The sequence below is a fragment of the Jaculus jaculus genome, chromosome 21 (genome assembly GCF_020740685.1).
Source record: "Jaculus jaculus isolate mJacJac1 chromosome 21, mJacJac1.mat.Y.cur, whole genome shotgun sequence".
NCBI lineage: Eukaryota > Metazoa > Chordata > Mammalia > Rodentia > Dipodidae > Jaculus > Jaculus jaculus.
This window is the reverse complement of record NC_059122.1, coordinates 11,367,434-11,386,642: the sequence shown is the minus strand read 5'-3', so window position 1 is coordinate 11,386,642 and position 19,209 is coordinate 11,367,434. Positions and strand designations below refer to the sequence as shown.

Below are 19,209 nucleotides of genomic sequence, written 5' to 3'. Positions count from 1 at the left end.
TGTGCCTCTCTTCCTCCCACGGAACACAGTTCCACGTGACCCTGTCTGTCCCACCCCACCCCACCCCGCGGACAGGCCGGGAAGGCGTGATGGGGGCAGGATGCAGTGGTTGTGGGGTGGTGGTGGGGGTGAGGGAGGTGGCAGTGCCCACTTGTGGCGAGAAGGATCCGGAGGCCGCACGTATCCCTCTGTTTGAGCCCCATTTGCTTTTCTCTGGGACATGGGGACCTGCTGAATGAACGCTGGCAAGGACACAGCATACCTGAAAGTTTTGTCCCCTGCCGGCCAGAGCGTAGGATTGCCCTGAGTTGGAAAAAACTGTTTGGCGTGCAACTTACTGTGTGTGTGTGTGCGCGCGCCTGAGTGTTGGTGTGTGCGCGCCTCAAGGCGCACGGATGGAGGTGAGAGGATAACTTTCACCTGTTGGTTCCAGCTTTCCACCTGGTTTGCAGTAAGGTCTCTTGAGCTTCCAGAAAATTCTCCCATCTCACCATCACTGTGCTGGGACTAAAGGACCCACAGCAGCTTCTGGCTTTTACAGGAGCTCCTCCGGGGACCCGAACTTAGGAACTCATGCTTGCTTAGTAGGTGGTTTATCCACTGAGCCACCGCCCTAATCCATGGCAATAATCATTCATAAAGGAGACTCCGTTTTGTTTTCTGAAAATACTTATTTTTTGGGGGGGGAGGCTAGTGAGATGGCTCAGTGGTTAAGGCGTTTGCCTGAAAAGCCTAACGACCAGAGTTCGATTCCCCAGTGCCCACGTAAAGCTAGATGCACAAAGTGGTGCATGTGTCTGGAGTTTGCAGCAGCTAGAGGCCCTGGGGGGCACAGTCTCTCCTCCCCTGCTTCCTGGGTGTGATGGTGCAAGTCTTTCAACCCAGCATTTGGGAGACCAAGGTAGGAGGATTGCTGTGACTTCAAGGCCAGTCTGAGACTACATAGTGAATTCCAGGTCAACCTGGGCTATAAGCAAGAGAGAGCCTGCTCAAAAAAAAATGAGAGAAGCCTTGCGCATGGTGGTGCACACCTTTAATCTCAGCACTAGGGAGGCAGAGGGAGGAGAATCGCTGTGAGCTTGAGGCCACCCTGAGATTGCATAGTGAATTCCAGGTCGGCCTGAGCTAGAGTGAGACCCTACCTTGAAAAAACAAAAAATAAAAGCTTAAAAAAGAAACCAAACCAAACAAGAGACAGAGAGAGGAAGAGAGAATGAGAATGGGTGCACCAGGGCCTCCTGCCACTGCAAATGAACTCCAGATGCACATGCCACTTTCTGCAAGTACTGGGTAATTGAGCGTGGGCTCTCAGGCTTTGGAAGCAAGTGCCCTCAACCACCAAGCCATCTTGTCAGCCCGAGATTTTATTTTGTAACAGTATTGGGCATGGAACCCAAGGCCCTATGGTCTTGCCCACTACTTAGCTATAATCCCCCAACCCCTTTTTTACTTTTTACAATTTCACTCTTTCAGTGTTTTATTTATTTGAGACACAGAGAGAGACAAACACATAGAGAATGGGCACACTAGGGCCTCCAGCTATTGCAAATGAACTCCAGACGCATGCACCACCTTCTGTAACTGACTTATGTGGGTCCTGGGGAGTTGAACCTGGCTCCTTAGGCTTTGTAGGTAAGCGCTTTAACTGCTAAGGCATCCCTCTAGCCTCCTGGTTTTCTTTTCTTTCTTTCTTTTTTTTTTTTCTTTTTTTAATTTTTTGAGGTAAGGTTTCGCTCTAGCCCAGACTGACCTAGAATTTAGTATGTAGTCTCAAGATGGCCTCGAACTCAGGGTGATCCTCCTACCTCTGCCTGCCGAGTGCTGGGATTAAAGGCGTGCGCCACCATGCCCGGCTCAAGTTTTCCTATATGTACGAGATGATGTTAGTTTTAAAAAGCTCATAGTGGGGGCCTTTGTTTATTCTGCAGATATTTCCCAAGTGCCTACTATGTACTGGGTGCTGTTGAAAGTCACTGGTAACTAATTACACCTGATTCCTGTCCCTCTGGCGTTTACACTCAAGTCCTGAATGCAAATGTGGGACAGTATGAGTGGAAGGAAAGTGTGAGTTAAAAGCAAAAGAGAATACCAGACTTGACCTCTACAGTTTATGGAAACAGCGAGGGGCAGCAGCCCTCCCGCGGGACGAAGGCCGGAGCACCGGGCCGGGCTGGGCTGTGAGCTTACAAGGAGGATCCTAAGAAAAACAGACTGGACAGGTGCGAGGAGGAAGATAAGGAACTGTAGTTATTTGTGTCTTTACTCAGAATAAGCTTTTTTAGCAAACTTGTCCGGGGAGGATGATAACCCAGCCGACGGTTTCTGTTTCCCCATGGTTTCCTGAGCTAAGGGGAGTTTATCAATCAGAGTAGGCTGGCCTGTCAAGGCCGCATGCCTCTGAGGTTTCTTTTTTTTTTTTTTTTAATTTTATTTATTTATTTGAGAGCGACAGACACAGAGAGAAAGACAGGTAGAGGGAGAGAGAGAGAATGGGCGCACCAGGGCTTCCAGCCTCTGCAAACGAACTCCAGATGCGTGCACCCCCTTGTGCATCTGGCTAACGTGGGACCTGGGGAACCGAGCCTCGAACCAGGGTCCTTAGGCTTCACAGGCAAGCGCTTAACCGCTACGCCATCTCTCCAGCCCAACCTCTGAGGTTTCTGTATTGCCTGCTGGTCTTAGGAATGGTTATGAACTCTTCAGTTCCCCTCTGGTTTTCAGGGAAAGCTATTGAACTTCAGCGAATTAGTGAGGGGAACTTGAGAGGAAGTAGGCACGGGGGAAGAAACATAATGGGCAGAGCAGATGTGCCACGCGTTGCGCTGGAAAAATCAGGGAGGGCTTCTCCGAGGCAGAGGATGGGTCCCTGGGGAAGGAACAGTGATGCAAAGGCAAGGAACCCAAGCGCCCACAGGAGGGGTAACGTGATGCACGCCGTCATCCTGGCATACAGGTGGCTTCAGTCAGGAAGATCATCACGAGCTTGATGCCAGCCTGGGCTGCACAGTGAAACCCTGTCCAACAGAGCCCTCAGAGTGACGAGGACAGGGCTGTTTACTCAGCACGTGGCCCTGAGTAGTCACCGAGCAGCCAGGCTCCAAAGGACCTGTCCTTTGTAGGCAAGCACCTTCCGCCACTGAGCCATCTCCCCAGATGTTTGTTCTTCTTTCTTTCATTTATTTATTTATTTCAGACAGAGAGAGAGAAAAAGAGACACACACAGAGAGAACGGGCATACCAGGTCCTCTAGTCACTGCAAATGAACTCCAGATGCATGTGCCACCATGTGCATCTGGCTTACGTGGGACCTGGAGAATCAAACCGGGGTCCTTAGGCTTCACAGGCATGCGTCTTAACTGCTAAGACATCTCTCCAGCCCATGTTCTTCCCCCTCCCCCTCCTGAGGTAGGGTCTCAGTCTAGCCCAGGCTGACTTGGAATTCACTATGTATGTAGTCTCGGGCTGGCCTTGAACTCACATGACTGGCTCATTTACTTTTTAAATCATTTTATTTGTTTTTAAAAAATATTTTATTTATTTGAGAGAGGTAGAAAGAGAGATAGAGAGAGCAAGAGACAGATAGAGAGGGAATGGGTAACTGGATGTGGTGGTGCACACCTTTAATCACAGCACTTGGGAGGCAGAGGTAGACGGATCACCATGAGTCCAAGGCCACCCCGAGATTACATAGTGAATTCCAGGTCAGCCTGAGCGACAGTAAGACTCTACCTTGAAAAATTAAAAATTTAAAAAGAAAGAGAGAGAGAGAAGAAAGGGGCACACTGGAGCCTCTAGCCACTACAAATGAACTCCAGATGCATGCACTGGCAGTATGTGGGTCCTGGGAATCGAACTCTACTCTTTAGGCTTTGGAGGCAAGTGCCTTAACTGCTGAGCCATCTCTCTAGCCAATTATTGCATCACTGTGTGAGGCTGGCTTAAGTGGGATCTGGAGAGTCGAACATGAGTCCTTAGGTTTTGCAGGCAAGCACCTTAACCACGAAGCCATCTCTCCGGCCCTCCTACTCTCTATTAAAGAAGTAATGTTTTCAGTGTGGCCACACTGGGAAGAGGAACACAAAGGCCCCGTAGTGCCCTCCCAACCTGACCACCCCCCACCAAACCCATCCTCAACCCTCCTACCCCCGTCACCCAAGTGCCGCCGCCACCACACCCCGCTTGCTTTCTTCCTTTCCCTCTCCCCTCCCCTCCCCCCTCTCTTTCCCTCTCCCCTCCCCTCTCCGCCCTCTCCTCTCCTCTTCCTCTCCCCTCTCCTCCTCCCCTCCATTTCTCCCTTTCCCTCCCCTCCCTTCCTCTTCGTTCCCCCTCCCCTCCTCTCCTTCCCTCCTTCCCTCTCCCCTGCTCTCCCCCTCCATTCCAGTCCTCCCCTTCTCTCCTCTCCACCCCTCTTCCTCTCCCATCCCCTCTTCTCTCCTCCGCTCCTCTCCTTTCCTCCCCTTCTCTCTTCCCCTCCTCTCCTCTCCTCTTCCCTGCTCCCCTCCTCTCTTTTCCTCCCCTCTACTTCTCCTGTCCCCTCTTCTCCCCTCCCCTACTCTCATTCCCTCCCCTCCTCTCCTTTCCTTCCCTTCTCTCCTCCCCTCCCCTCCCCTCCTCTCCTCTCCTCTCCTCTCCTCTCCTCTCCTCTCCTCTCCTCTCCCCTCCTCTCCTCTAATCTCCTCTCCTCTCCTTTCCTTCCCTTCTCCCCTCCCCTCCCCTCCCCTCCTCTCCTCTCCTCTTCTCTAATCTCCTCTCATCCCCTCTTCCTCTCATGTCCCCTCTTCTCCTTTTCCCTCCTCTCATTCCCTCACCTCCTCTCATTTCCTCCCCTTCTCTCCTCCCCTCCCCTCCTCTCCTCTCCTCTCCTCTCCTCTCCTCTCCTCTCCTCTCCTCTCCTCTCATCCCCTCTTCCTCTCACGTCACCTCTTCTCCTTTTCCCTCCTCTCATTCCCTCACCTCCTCTCGTTTCCTCCCCTTCTCTCCTCCCCTCCCCTCCTCTCCTCTCCCCTGCCCCCTTTCCCTCCTCTCCCCCTCCATTCTTCTCTCATCCCCTCAATCCTCTCCTCCGCCTTCCTTTGGCCTTGTGCTCTACCACGGAGCTCCGCCCCTTTCACACATGTTGCCATTATGATCTCGAGTCAGCTTCTGGGAAAAGCCAAACTGCTACGTTGTGTGCAAAAAGAGCCCTGGCACCTTCTTCATTATTTATTTATTTATTTATTTGAGAGCGACAGACACAGAGAGAAAGACAGATAGAGGGAGAGAGAGGGAATGGGCGCACCAGGGCTTCCAGCCTCTGCAAACGAACTCCAGACGCGTGCACCCCCTTGTGCATCTGGCTAACGTGGGACCTGGGGAACCGAGCCTCGAACCGGGGTCCTTAGGCTTCACAGGCAAGCGCTTAACCGCTAAGCCATCTCTCCAGCCCCTGGCACCTTCTTGAACATACTCTCCTTCCCTTTATTGGAGGTCTGTGGGTGCTCACAGGGGCTAAGGGGTGGTATCCTCCTGGATCCTGGATCCTGGGAGTAGAGGTCTTCTGGAGGTTGTCAGTTTCCGGTCTGGAAGAAATAAGAGATTACTTGGCAGGGAAGGCGACTGGATCTGTCTTTGTCGCTGTGGGATCTTGGGTAGGGGACAGGAAAGGGACCCAGAGTGAAGAGCGGGCACAGCCTGAGGGCAGCCGACACCTACAACCCCAGCACTGGGCTGGCTGGCTGAGGCCACATGGTAAGATTCCATTTCTTTTTTTTTTTTTTAATTTTTTTGTTCATTTTTTATTAATTTATTTGAGAGTGATAGAGAGAGAGAAAGAGACAGAGACAGAGACAGAGATTGAGAATGGGCACGCCAGGGCTTCCAGCCACTGCAGACGAACTCCAGACGCGTGCGCCCCCTTATGCATCTGGCTAACGTGGGTCCTGGGGAACCGAGCCTTGAACCGGGGTCCTTAGGCTTCACAGGCAAGCGCTTAACCGCTAAGCCATCTCTCCAGCCCAAGATTCCATTTCAAACAACAAGACCCTTCGAAGCTGACTACAGGCCAGGGTGGTAAACATGGCTTAAGCAAATGGAGTGGCAAGATGCAAGAGGTAAAATTGGGTGTGGTGGCTCAGGCCTGTAATCCGGGGGCTTGGGAGGCAGAGGCAGGAAGATCGGAGTTCGAGACCAGTCTGAGCTACATGTGACCCCGTCTTGAAAAAGAGGAGAAGGAAAATTGCATATGAAGCAACTGGACCAGTGGATGTGGCAGCGGGTTTCTCTAATCTCAGCACTTGGGAGGCAGCAGCAGCAGGATTGGGAGTTGGAGACCCACCCGGGCGACATATCAAGTTCAAGGCCAGCCTGAGCTAGACCTCAAGCCTCTGTCTTGAAGTAAACAAAAAGCAGATATAGGTGGCATGATTGTTCTACTGTGATTCTGGTTTTTTTTTTTTTTTTTCAAAAAATATATTTTACAGTTGGGTGTGGTGGCGCACGCTTTAATTCCAGCACTCGGGAGGCAGAGGTAGGACGATTGCTGAGAGTTCAAGGCCACCCTGAGACCAAGTAGTGAATTCCAGGGCAGCCTGAGCTAGAGCGAGTCCCTACGCTGACAAACAAGAATAAGAAGTCCAGACTGAAGGTGTGAGGGCAGAGTGGTGCCAGCAGAGGTAAGGGCCCAGGCTGTCCTTGGGAAGGTAGGAGGTGTTTACTAAAATTGGGCAAAGGATAAACTGTTTGGGTCTGCGGGGTGGTGGTGGAAATCTGCCAGGCTGAGGTTGAGAAGTCTCGGAGGGGAGGTGGGGTGACAGGCAGGCATCTGGGAACAGAGCTGAGCTCTTGCACACCTGACTCACCTGGGCAAAGTGAGGCCATGTGCGCAGCAGGCCAAACAGGGCATCACCAGGACAGGTGGTGTGCACCAGCTGCCGGTGGCCCTGCAGGCGGTAGTCTGCACGCAGGAGGCCCGCGCGCACCGCGCAGCGGGGAAGCACGTCGCGAACTGTGCTCAGCGCCGCCTCGTCCGGCAGTGTCTCCATGTAGTTGCCCACGATGGCCACGCCAAAGCCCCGGGAGTTGTGGCCGCGCGTGTGCGCGCCCAGCCGGTGCCAGCCACGGCCCTCGTACAGGTAGCCATCGGAGCCCACGACGAAACTGCAAGGGGTTGCAGGGATGAATGATGCATCAGTGGGGAAGGGGGAAGGATGCTTCCCTGGGGGAGGACACATCACTGGAGAAAGGACGTATCAATGGAGAAAGGATGTATCACTGGAGTAAGGAGTATCAATGGAGAAAGGATGTATCACTGAGGAAGGATGGATCAATGGAGAAAGGATGTATCACTGGGGAAGGATGTATCAATGGAGAAAGGATGTATCACTGGGGAAGGATGTATCATTTGGGAAGGATGTATCACTGGAGAAAGGATGTATCATGGAGGAAGGATGTATCAGTGGAGAAGGATGTAGCACTGGGGAAAGAATGTATCACTGGAGAAAGGATGTATCACGGAGGAAGGATGTATCACTGGGGAAGGACGTATCACTGGAGAAAGGATCTATCACTGGGGAAGGATGTATCACTGGAGAAAGAACGTATCACAGCAGAAAGAACGTATCACTTTGGAAGGATGTATCACTGGGGAAGGACGTATCACTGGGGAAAGGACTTATCACTGGGGAAGGATGTATCACTGGGGAAGGATGTATCACTGGGGAAGGACGTATCACTGGGGAAGTATTGTCATGTGCCTGAGAAGACTTGCCCCACTCCAAGGACCACTGACTCTCCGTCCTCCCTATCCCATTCACTCACCACGTGCCACCCTCTCCCCTGAGCCAACCCTCAATATTTTTCATGTCCCTTGTAATGCCCCTACCAACCCCACAACATGTTCTGACGTTTGGTTCAATCCCAAATCCACAGGCCCACCCCCCCACTCAGGCCCTCGGACAAACAGGATCATTCTTCAAGTTACGCCTCTGCTCCTATCTCCCTGACCCCACAGCTCTACCTGCTAAACTGGCTTCTGGTCCTGTCCAGGCCTGCTCCAGTCCCCGCCGCCCCCCTGGGATAGTGTCTTGCTCTAGCTCAGGCTGGCCTGGAATTTACTGTGTAGTCTCAGAATGGCCTCGAAATCTCAGCGATCCTCCTTCCTCTGCCTCCCGAGTGATGGATTAAAGGCATGCACCACAATGCCTAGCCTTTTTTAAATTTAGTATATTTATTTATTTATTTATTGGAGAGAGAGACAGAGAGAATGGGCATGCCAGGGCCTCCAGCTACATCAAACAAATTCCAGATGCATGTATCACCTTGTGTAGCTGGTTTACATGGGTCTAGCGAATCTAACCTGGGTCTTTTGGCTTTACAGGCAAGCATCTTACCCAGTTAACCAGCTCTAGTTTCTTTGTTTGGTTTGGTTTTTCAAGGTAAGGTCTCACTCTACCTCAGGCTCACCTGGAACTCTGGAGTCTCTGGGTGGATTCGAACTCATGGCAATCCTTCTACCCCTGTTTCTGGAGTGCGGGGATTAAAGGCGTGTGCCATCTGGCTCTCCCTGACCCCACAGCTCCACTTGCTGAGCTGGGCTGTGGTCCCATATACAGTTCTGCTCCAGTTCTTTAAGGGTCTCGCTATAGCCCAGTCTGACCTGGAACTCACTCTGTAGTCTCAAGCTGGCCTTGAACTCACTGCGATCCTCCTACCTCTGCCTCCCAAGTGATGGGACTAAAGGGCCCCAACACTCCAGTTCTTGACCACCCCATCCCCAAGCCCCTCCCCAAGCCCTGAGCGGCTGCACCCACCTGTATCCGATGTCAGCCCAGCCACGCGTGTCCTGGTGGAACCGCTGCATGGAGCGCATGTCCGCAGAGCAGCGCGCCAAGGTGGTGCAGGGCAGCGCGGGCTCGTAGGTGTGATGTACAAATAGGGACCCCAGCGGGAGCTGCAGCGGCGTTGGCTGGCCCCGGTATGGCTTTGCACCCCAGCGGCAGCGAGGGTGGATGGCTGGGCAGCCTGCAGAGCGACCCAGGGCTTAGGAGGCTCATTCAGCAAGCCTGTCCCACGTGTGGCCTGCAGGCAAGCTCTTAAAGTGCATAGCTTCCTCCCAGTTTGGCCTGGGTGGGGAGGGGGGTGGAGCTCACTTAACTGAGTGAGTAGAATCTCAGGGTGTTAGGGCTGTGTCTCAGGACTTCCAGCATAAAGCACACGCCTTTAATCCCAGCACCCAGGAGGCAGAGGTAGCAGGATTGCCATGAGTTCAAGGCCACCCTGAGACTCCAGAGTGAATTCCAGGTCAGTCTGGGCTAGAGTAAGACCCAACCTCGAAATACCAAAAAAAAAAAAAAAAAAAAAAAAAATTAGGGCTGAAGGGATGGCTCAGCAGTTAAGGCGTTTGCCTGCAAAGCCAAAGGACCCTGGTTCAATTCCCCGGGACCCGCGTTAGCCAGATGCATGAGGGCCTGTACACATCTGGAGTTCATTTGCAGTAGCTGGAAGCCCTGGCATGCCCATTCTCTCTTTCTCTGTCAAATAAATAAAATAAAATATTTTAAAAATATGTCACTTTTATTTAGTTATTTAGCAGGGAAAGAGGGATTCCGGCTTATGTAGGACTTTGAGAGTCAAACCTGGGTCCTTCGTCTTCTCAGGACAGCGCCTTAGCCACTAAGCCATCTCTCCAGCCCCATTGGGACATTTTTGTTTCCTGCCTCCCATATGGGTTGTGGCTTCCTCTGACACGTACTACTTGCTTCTACCATGATACACTTATGGCCTTGCTATAAGCCCAGAACTAATGCGAGACTGGCACCTCCAAAACAGAGAGCCAAAATAAACCTTTCTTCCTTTTAAGTTGGTATGTCTCTGGTACTTGGTTACAACAATAGAAAGCTTGGGCTGGAGAGATGGCTTAGCGGTTAAGCACTTGCCTGTAAAGCCTAAGGACCCCGGTTCGAGGCTCGGTTCCCCAGGTCCCACGTTAGCCAGATGCACAAGGGGGGCGCACGAGTCTGGAGTTCGTTTGCAGAGGCTGGAAGCCCTGGCACGCCCATTCTCTCTCTCTTCCTCTATCTGTCTTTCTCTCTGTGTCTGTTGCTCTCAAATAAATAAATAATTAATTTAAAAAAAATAGAAAGCTAGCTAACAACTTCTTCCTCACTTTAAGTATTCTTTTTTAAAAATTGATTTTTATTTATTTCTTTCTTTGACAGAGAGAAAGAGGGAAAAAGAGAATGGGCATGCCAGGACTCCAGCCACTGCAAACCCACTCCAGATTTGTGTGTCCTCTCATGCATCTGTTACGTGGGTCCTGGGGAATCGAACCTCGGTCCTTTGGCTTTGCAAACAAATACCTTAAGTGCTAAGCCCTCCCTCAAGCCTTTAAATATTGTTTTTTAAAAAATATTTATGTATTTATTTTGAGAGAGAGAGAAAATGACAGATAGAATGGTAGCTCCAGGGCCTCTAGCAAACAAACTTCAGATGCATGCACCACTTGGTGCATCTGGCTTACGTGGGTCCTGGGCAAACTAACCTGGGTCCTGCAGGCAAATGCCTTAACCACTAAGCCATCTCTTCTAACCCTTCCGCACTTTTTTGTTTTTTAGCTTATGGAAATGTAAAGGGGACTTCTGGTCAAGATGGCATACTCATAACTAAGCTAGAATTCTGGGAATGAAATCAGAAAGCAGTGAGAACCCAGGACCACCAAAACCTGTTAAACAAGAATAGATAGCTGACTCCCTGGCTGGAGATGAACCACCCCTCACCCAGGGCCCGGGTGAAACCACAGAGGAACTGGCGAGATGAGCAAGAGCGCTGCTCCCACGGCCAGCCTGACAACCTGTGCGGGGCGATGGTGACAGACACTGAGGATACTCAAAATGGACCAAAGCAGAATTCCAGAAGCTGCTGAGAGCTTGATACTAATATAGACTAAGAGCACGCCCACCACAGCTCGGGGTCTTTTGCAGAAGAGGGGGCAGAAAGAATGTAAGAGCCACAGGGTGGGAGGGAATGCCCAGAGGCATTGCCCCCCACTGCCAATGACCAGCTGATGCTCTCACATCTCCTAACCCACAACTCCATGGTGAACCCCAGCAATCCCGCTAAGGAGGGCCCTCAGAGGAGTGGGGACAGGGAGGAGGGAAAGGATAGTACCAACATATGATATGTCCATACAAAGTTTCTACTTAATAAAAAAAAGAAAAGAAAGTCGGGCGTGGTGGAGCACGCCTTTAATCCCAGCACTCGGGAGGCAGAGGTAGGAGGATCATGTGTTCGAGGCCACCCTGAGACTGCAGAGTGAATTCCAGGGCAGCCCAGACTATAGTGAAACCCTATCTTGAAAATCCAAAATACAGAATGAATTAAAAAAAAAACAACAACATTTATTTTGGTTGAAAACCTTTTTTTAAGTTAATTTTTTTTGTTGTTTTTTTGAGGCAGGGTCTCACTCTAGCTCAGGCTGACCTGGAATTCACTCCGTAGTCTCAGGGTGGCCTTGAACTCACGGTGATCCACCTACCTCTGCCTCCTGAGGGCTGGGATTAAAGGCGTGCCCATCAAGCCCAGCTGAAAACTGCTTCTTCTTCTTCTTCTTTTTTTTTTTTTAATCCAATGACCTTCTCTCCAGTCTGAAACCTGGAACTCTGGCACTTCCTTTCCTGTGAAGCTGTCCCCATCCATGGCCCTTAGGGATCCTTCTCTATTCCCTTGGTCCTGGCTCCCCACGATCCCATGAAGTTGTGAGTGTTCACCTAGGGGAGGGCAGGGGTACTCCTTACCCAGGAAGGCCTCAGTGAACTCCTTCGCGGCGTACGTGGCCACCTGGGCCAACTGTTCCTGGCTCATGCTCTTCAGCTGGGGGTGACCCGGCTGCAGCCTCTGCAGCAGAATGAGCGTCCCCCAAACCTGCTGGGCCAGCATGGGCTCTGAGATCAGAGCAGCTCCGATCCGCCTTCGGAAGTTGCTGCGGAATTCTGGGTTCCCAGCCACCCCGGCTCCATAGTACTGGCTCAGCAGGTGGCTGAGAGAAGGTCGGGGCTCAGGGAGCCGGCTCAGGTGGTCCCCAAGGATTGCCCCGTCCAGAGCACCATTGAGGAAGGCGACGGTAAGCCTGGATGCATTGGAGTCCAACAGTTTAAAAGCCCGAGGGGCAGCGAGCTGGTCCCAGCAGCCCTCAGACCCCAGGCCCGGAGGACTCCGAGACTTAGGGCTCTGGAGGAAGGTCAGACCCAGGTCTCCAGCGAGGGTGACAGCCAGGAGGCTATCCACAGTCGTGGGGGCCTTGGCTTGGCCATCTGGTGAAGTGGCTTCAACAACTGCAGGTGTGCCCTCTGGAGAGGCATCCCTGGGGCCCGGCCAGGCTGGTGGCTCCAACACCTAGCAAGGTGTGTGCAGCGATACTGAGAGCGGCCAGGATGTCCGAGTGCTGGTTGGCAATCCTGTGACCCTGCAGCCCGGCCTCCAGCCCCGCCAACAGAGGGGTCACGGCCACGGTGGAGCCGTCGGGGGCCAGCACCACTCCGTGCTCCTGACCTCCTCTCACGTCGTGGTGGGCGACCTCGGAAACGAACTCCTGAAGTTCTGGGCTCAGTGGCTGCGGCTCTGGCTTGGCAGCCATGTGGCTTGCTGACCTGAACAGGAAGTAGTGGTGGAGAGGGTTGCGGGGGCTGGAATCCTGGGCTGACAGGATCCATGCAGAAGCTGTCCCCTTGTCCTCGGCCACCAGCACCTTCTCAAGACTGGCCAGAGCCTGGATGACGGAGTCCATGACCAGGGGCAAGGACGCTAGGGGAGAGGAAGCATATCAGCCAAGTGACCCAGCCCCTGTCCCTGTCTCTGCCCCAGCCACTACTGCCCAGTGCACAGTACATAACCATTCTTCCAACTGGCCTGCCTCCTGGGCCCCAAGACAGATCATTTTGGGCAAAGGATTGGAGTTAAGCAGTTTCAGAGGGAAAGCCATGCTGAGGCCTGAACTGTAATCCAGCGTTCAAAAGGCTTGGAGCAGGGCTGGAGAGATGGCTTAGCACTTAAGGCGCTTGCCTCCAAAGCCAAAGGGTCCAGGTTCCATTCCCCAGGACCCGCGTAAAGCCAGATACACAGAGTGGTGCATGCGTCTGGAGTTTGTTTGCAGCAGCCGAAGGCCCTGGTGCACCCATTCTCTTTGTTTTTCTCTCTCTGTCTCAAATAATCCCAGCAGAGGTAGTTAGATCACTATGAGTTCAAGGACATACTGAGACTACGGAGTCAATTCCAGATCAGCCTGGGCTAGTGTGAAACCCTACCTAGAAAAACAAAACAACAACAATAATAATAATAATAAAATGAGGCTGAAACAGATTGCCAAGAGTTTGAGACCAACCTGGGATAGGGTGAGATATGGTCTCAAAACAAAACAAAAACAAACAAGAAAAAACCCAAACCAAAACAAAACAAAAACCCACAGCCCCTCCTTCCCCTCTTTTAAGGAAAGAAGCAGGATGGGTCCAGGTCTATTCCTTTTCAGGAAAATCTAAGGAAATTTAAAAGTGCCAGGTTATAGTTAGAGCAGGGCAGGGTGGTGTACCCCTTTAATCCCAAGAGGTAGGAAGATCGCCATGAATTTGAGGTCACCCAGACACTACAGAGCAAATTCCAGGTCATCCTGGGCTAGAGTGAGACCCTACTTTGAAAAAAAAAATAAAAGCTAGGTTTGGTTGGAGAGATGGTTTAGCAGTTAAGGTGCTTGCCTGCAAAGACTAAGGACCCATATTCAACTCTCCAGATCCCACGTAAATCAGGTCCACAAAGGTGAGGCAAGTGCAAAGCCTCACAAGCCCACTAGGTGGCGCAAGTGTCTGGAGTTTTATTTTAAATTTTTGTTCATTTTTACTTATTTATTCGAGTGTGACAAAGAGAGAAACAGACACACACAGAGAGAGAGAGAGAGAAAGAGAGAGAGAGAGAGAGAGAGAGAGAGAGAGAGAGAGAGAGAGAGAGAATGGGAGTGCCAGGGCTTCCAGCCACTGCTAACAAACTCCAGACGTGTGTGCCCACTTGTGCATCTGGTTAACGTGGGTCCTGGGGAATCGAGCCTTGAACCGGGGTCCTTAGGCTTCACAGGCAAGTGCTTAACCACTAAGCTGTCTCTCCAGCCCATGTCTGGAGTTTGATTGCAGTGGCTGAGGGCCTGGCACATCAATTCTGTCTCTTTCTCTCTGAAATAAAAAATTAAATTAAATTAGAAAAATGCTAGGTATGGGGCTTTTATGTTTCTGGAAACTCCCTCCTGCTATACAGGAGCTCTATTTATCTTCCTTCTCTTAAATTCTAATAAAATTGTCATTTTCCTAAAAGCCCTGCTAATGAACAATCTCAGATGCAGCACAAATATATATATATATATATACATATATATTTTTAAATTTTTATTTATTTATTTGAGAGTGACAGACACAGAGAGAAAGACAGATAGAGGGAGAGAGAGAGAATGGGCGCGCCAGGGCTTCCAGCCTCTGCAAACGAACTCCAGACGTGTGCGCCCCCTTGTGCATCTGGCTAACGTGGGACCTGGGGAACCGAGCCTCGAACCTGGGTCCTTAGGCTTCACAGGCAAGCGCTTAACCGCTAAGCCATCTCTCCAGCCCACAAATATATTTTTTAATGATCTTATTTAAAAATAAAAAATTATTGGGCTGAAGAGATGGCTTAGCGGTTAAGCGCTTGCCTGTGAAGACTGAGGATCTCGGTTGTAGGCTCGGTTCCCCAGGACCCACGTTAGCCAGATGCACAAGGGGGCGCACGCATCTGGAGTTCACTTGCAGTGGCTGGAGGCCCTGGCACGCCCATTCTCTCTCTCTCTCTCTCTTTCTCTCTGCCTCTTTCTCTCTCTGTCTGTCGCTCTCAAGTAAATGAATAAAAATAAACAAAAATAAAAAATAAAAAAACTTATTGGGGGCTGGAGAGATGGCTTAGGAATTAAGGCACTTGCCTGCAAAGCCAAAGGTTCTAGGTTTGATTCCCCAGGGCCCACGTAAGACAGCTGTACAAGGAGGCACATGCAGCTGGAGTTTGTTTGCAGTGAGTGGCTGGATGACCTGGCAAAGCCATTCTCTCTCTCTCTCTCCCTCCCTCCTACTCTCTCCCTCTCTCAGACTCTGTCTCTCTCAAATAAATAAATAAAAATAAAATATTCAAAAAGTACTTAGTGGGCTGGAGAGATGGCCTAGTGGGTAAGCCATTTTCCTGCAATGCCAAAGGATGCAGGTTCAATTCCCCAGGACCCATGTTAGCCAGATGCACAAGGGCCACATGCATCTGGAGTTCATTTGCAGTGGCTGAAGGCCCTGGAGTACTCATTTTCTCCCTCTCTTTCTTTCTCTCTCTCTGCTACTACATTTTTTTAAAACAAATTTTGAAGTTAATCTGTGTGTTTGTGGCACAGGCACCTGTGTGCGGCAAACACCACACACCTCTTTGTCTCTGGCTCGATGGGGATGGTTGGGAATTGAACCTGGTCAGGGCACGTGTGAGACGCAAGCACCTTCAACTGCTGAGCCATCTTCCCAGCTTCCCCCAGGCTCCTTCTAAGGGCCCTCCCCAAGGAAACTACCCTTAACTTTTACTTCCAAGGGAGGGCCCAGGTCTTTCCCCACCCCTGCCTTGACTTTATGGGGCTGCGAATCCCCAGACTGGCATTTCTTTCTCTCTTTCTTTCTTTCTCTCTCTCTCTCTTTCTTTCTTTCTTTCTTTGTTTTACTTTTAAAAAATTTTATTTGAGAGTGACAGACACAGACAGAAAGACAGATTGAGAGAGAGAGAGAGAATGGGCGCGCCAGGGCTTCCAGCCACTGCAAACGAACTCCAGATGCGTGCACCCCCTTGTGCATCTGGCTAATGTGGGTTCTGGGGAATTGAGCCTCGAACCGGGGTCCTTAGGCTTCACAGGCAAGCGCTTAACCACTAAGCCATCTCTCCAGTCCTCTTTCTTTCTTATTTATTTATTTATTTCATTTTTTTGAGGTAGGGCTTCACTCTAGTCCAGGCTGACCTGGAATTCACTATGTAGTCTCAGGCTGGCCTCGAACTCATGGCAATCCTCCTGCCTCTGCCTCCCCAGTGCTGGTATTAAAGGCTGGCACTGCCACTCCCGGGCTCCCAGGCTGGCATTTCTTTGAGCTGGGCCCCCTGGGCTTTCTAGCACCATGCAGGGCTCAGTCAGGGTAAATGCCCCCCCCCCCACTTCTGCAGATCTCAGCTCAAGGGCCCCTGGCCTCTGCCCCCTCTTCCCCACCTGTTCCGGGCTCCGGACATAGCAGCGATCCGAGCAGGATCCAGAGAACACTTTGGGCCTTCATCATGGGCTTCAGCTCTCAGGGAACCGGGTCACTTGGCCTCGGCAGAGCTGGTTTTCCAGGCTGGAAGGAGAGAGCAGGAGGACCGAGCAGAGGGTCGAAGTCCCCACGAGACTCCGAGCTGGCCCTGTGCAGAGCTGTGGCAGTCGAGTGTCCTGGGGTCAAGGTTATCTGGGCCTCAAGCTCACTATGTCCCGCCCTGTCCTCCTGTCCTGCTCAGGTGACATCAAGGGGCAGAAAGTCCAGGTCCCTGCCAGAATCCTGGAGTTGGATAGTTAGTCTCTAGCACATTTTGACACCCTAATTCTATTTCTCTCTCTCTCTCTCACTTCCTTCCTTCCTTCTTTTCTTTGCCTTCTTCTCCTTTCTTCTTTCCTCCTCCTCTCTCTCTCCCTCTTTGGCAGTATAGGGATTGACTCAAGGTCTTATGTATGCTAGGCTAACGTTACTACTGAGCTTAATCCAGGGCCCTCCTTTTACATTTTAGTTTGTGTTTTTTTAAAATAATAATAGCACACACACATATACATACATATATATATACACATAGATACATACATCCCAGTCACACCAAGGGATGGTGGGCCAACATACAGGCCTATGAAGGACATCCCACAACCAAAGGCCTGTGGCTAGCCCTGCCTCCCATGGGGCCAGCAGTCCACACTCACAGGAGATGGAGCAGGGCTCAAGTTCTCCTCCTCCTCCTCTCTCTTCTTCCTCCTCCTTCTCCTCCTCCTTCCTTCCTCTCTTCTCCCTTCCCTTCCCTTCCCTTCCCTTCCCTTCCCTTCCCTTCCCTTCCCTTCCCTTCCCTTCCCTTCCCTTCCCTTCCCTTCCCTTCCCTTCCCTCCCCTCCCCTCCCCTCCCCTCCCCTCCCCTTCTTTCCCCTCCCCTCCCTTCCCTTCCCTTCCCTTCCCCTCCCCTCCTCTTCCCTTCCCTTCCCTTCCCCTCCCCTCCTCTTCCCTTCCCTTCCTTCCCCTCCCCTTCTCTCCCCTCCCCTCCCCTCCCCTCCCTTCCTCTCCCCTTCTCTCCCCTCCCCTCCCCTCCCCTTCTCTCCCCTCCCCTCCCCTCTCCTCCCCTTCTCTCCCCTCCCCTCCCCTCCCCTCCCTTCCCCTCCCCTTCTCTCCCCTCCCCTCCCCTCCCCTCGGCTCCCTTCCCTTCCCTTCCCCTCCCCTCCTCTTCCCTTCCCTTCCTTCCCCTATCTGTCTTTCTCTCCTTCTCCCTCTCCCTCCAACTCCAGATTGGCTGGGACTGCAGGCCAGGGACACCATCCACCTTAGGTTCTGTCATCAGATGTGGTGGCTTTTGGGGCTGAGCTATTGTGCTTGCAAATTGGCCTCCCGTGCTCAAACCAGTCCTAGGACTTTCCCAAAGACCCCCTGTGGGGACTCAGCATGACCCAGGCCTGGAATTCCCCAGCAGCCACACCCCCTCCTGCTCAGCTACCCAGTTTCTCTCCCATTCCCTTTCCCTTCCTCTCCACCTTTCTCCCTCCCCCTCCACTATTCTCCCTCTCCCTCCCCTCCCCTCCTCTTCTCCCTCTCCCTCCCCTCCCCCACCCCCTTCTCCCTCTCTCCCTTCCCCCTTCCCCCTCCCCCTCCCTCTCATCCCTGTGTAACCCAGATTGGCTTTGAATTCTGCATAGGTGAGGAGACAACCTTTTTATTCTTTTTTAAAAAATATTTTTAAAATTTAATTAATACATTTATTTGAGAGAGACAGAGACAGAGAGAAACAGGCAGATATGCACCAGGGCCTTCAGCCACTGCAAACAGACACTTGCGACACCTTGTACATCTGGCTGATGTGGTTACTGGCATTACTGGCACTCCAACCTGGGTCATTAGACTCCGCAGGCAAGTACCGTAACCGCTAAGCCAGCTCTCCAGCCCATAAGTTGATTTTTTTTTTTTTTTTTTTTTTTTTGGTTTTTCAAGGAAGGGTCTTGCTCTTGTCCAGGCTGACATGGAATTCACTATGTAGTCTTAGGGTGGCTTCAAACTCACTGTGATTTTCCTACTTCTGCCTCCCTAGTGCTGGGATTAAAGGCATGCTTATATGCCATTCGTATTTCTTCCTTTGAGAATGCTCTATTTAGCTCCATAGCCCATTCTTTGATTGGCTTGTTTGATTCCTTATTATTTAACTTTTTGAGTTCTTTGTATATCCTAGATATTAATCCTCTATCAGACATATAGCTGGTGAAGATTTTTTCCCATTCTGTAGGTTGCCTCTTTGCTTTTTTCACTGTGTCCTTTGCAGCAGCATGAGGTTTTATTAGAGAGCAAAACAAAAGTACAAATCAGATATTCGGCCAGCAGAGCAGCAGGTTTCTTGGATGATGTAGTCAAGGGCCTACAGCATGCTCTTTTTATTTTTGGTTTTTATTTTGAGGTTGGGTGTAGCTTAGCTCTAGCCCAGGCTGATCTGGAATTCATTATGTATTCTCAGGGTGGTCTTGAGCTCACATCAATCCTCCTGCCTCTGCCTCCCAAGTGTTGGGATTAAAGGCGTGCTCCACCACAGCCTTGGTTTTTATTTTGAGGTAGGGTATTGATTTAGCCCAGGCTAACCTGGAACTCGCTCTGTAGTCTCAGGGTGGCCTTGAACTCACGGCGATCCTCCTACTTCTGCCTCCAGAGTGCTGGGATTAAAGGCATGTGCCACCATGCCTGGCTCAGTCTTTTTTTTTTTTTTAAGTAGGGTCCTGCTATGGAGTCTTGGCTGGCCTTGAATTTGTGATCATCCTGCTTTCACCTTCTTTTAAAATATTTTATTTATTTATTTGAGAGAGAAAGCGAGAGAATGGGTGCACCAGGGCCTCTAGCCATTGCACATGAACTCCATATGCATGTGCCACCTTGTGCATCTGGCTTTACATGCATAC

The 19,209-nt window shown here is 51.3% G+C and overlaps 1 protein-coding gene across 1 annotated transcript; it reads right to left on the bottom strand.

Moving 5' to 3' along the window:
• Positions 1–5,398: 5,398 nt before the first annotated feature.
• Positions 5,399–16,352, bottom strand: Pglyrp2 (peptidoglycan recognition protein 2). The gene is given in 6 exon segments (XM_045139362.1): positions 5,399–5,558; positions 6,837–7,134; positions 8,787–8,997; positions 11,769–12,345; positions 12,347–12,774; positions 16,262–16,352. Coding segments are annotated over 6 exon segments (1,593 nt in total). The 5' UTR covers positions 16,329–16,352; the 3' UTR covers positions 5,399–5,546.
• Positions 16,353–19,209: the final 2,857 nt, after the last annotated feature.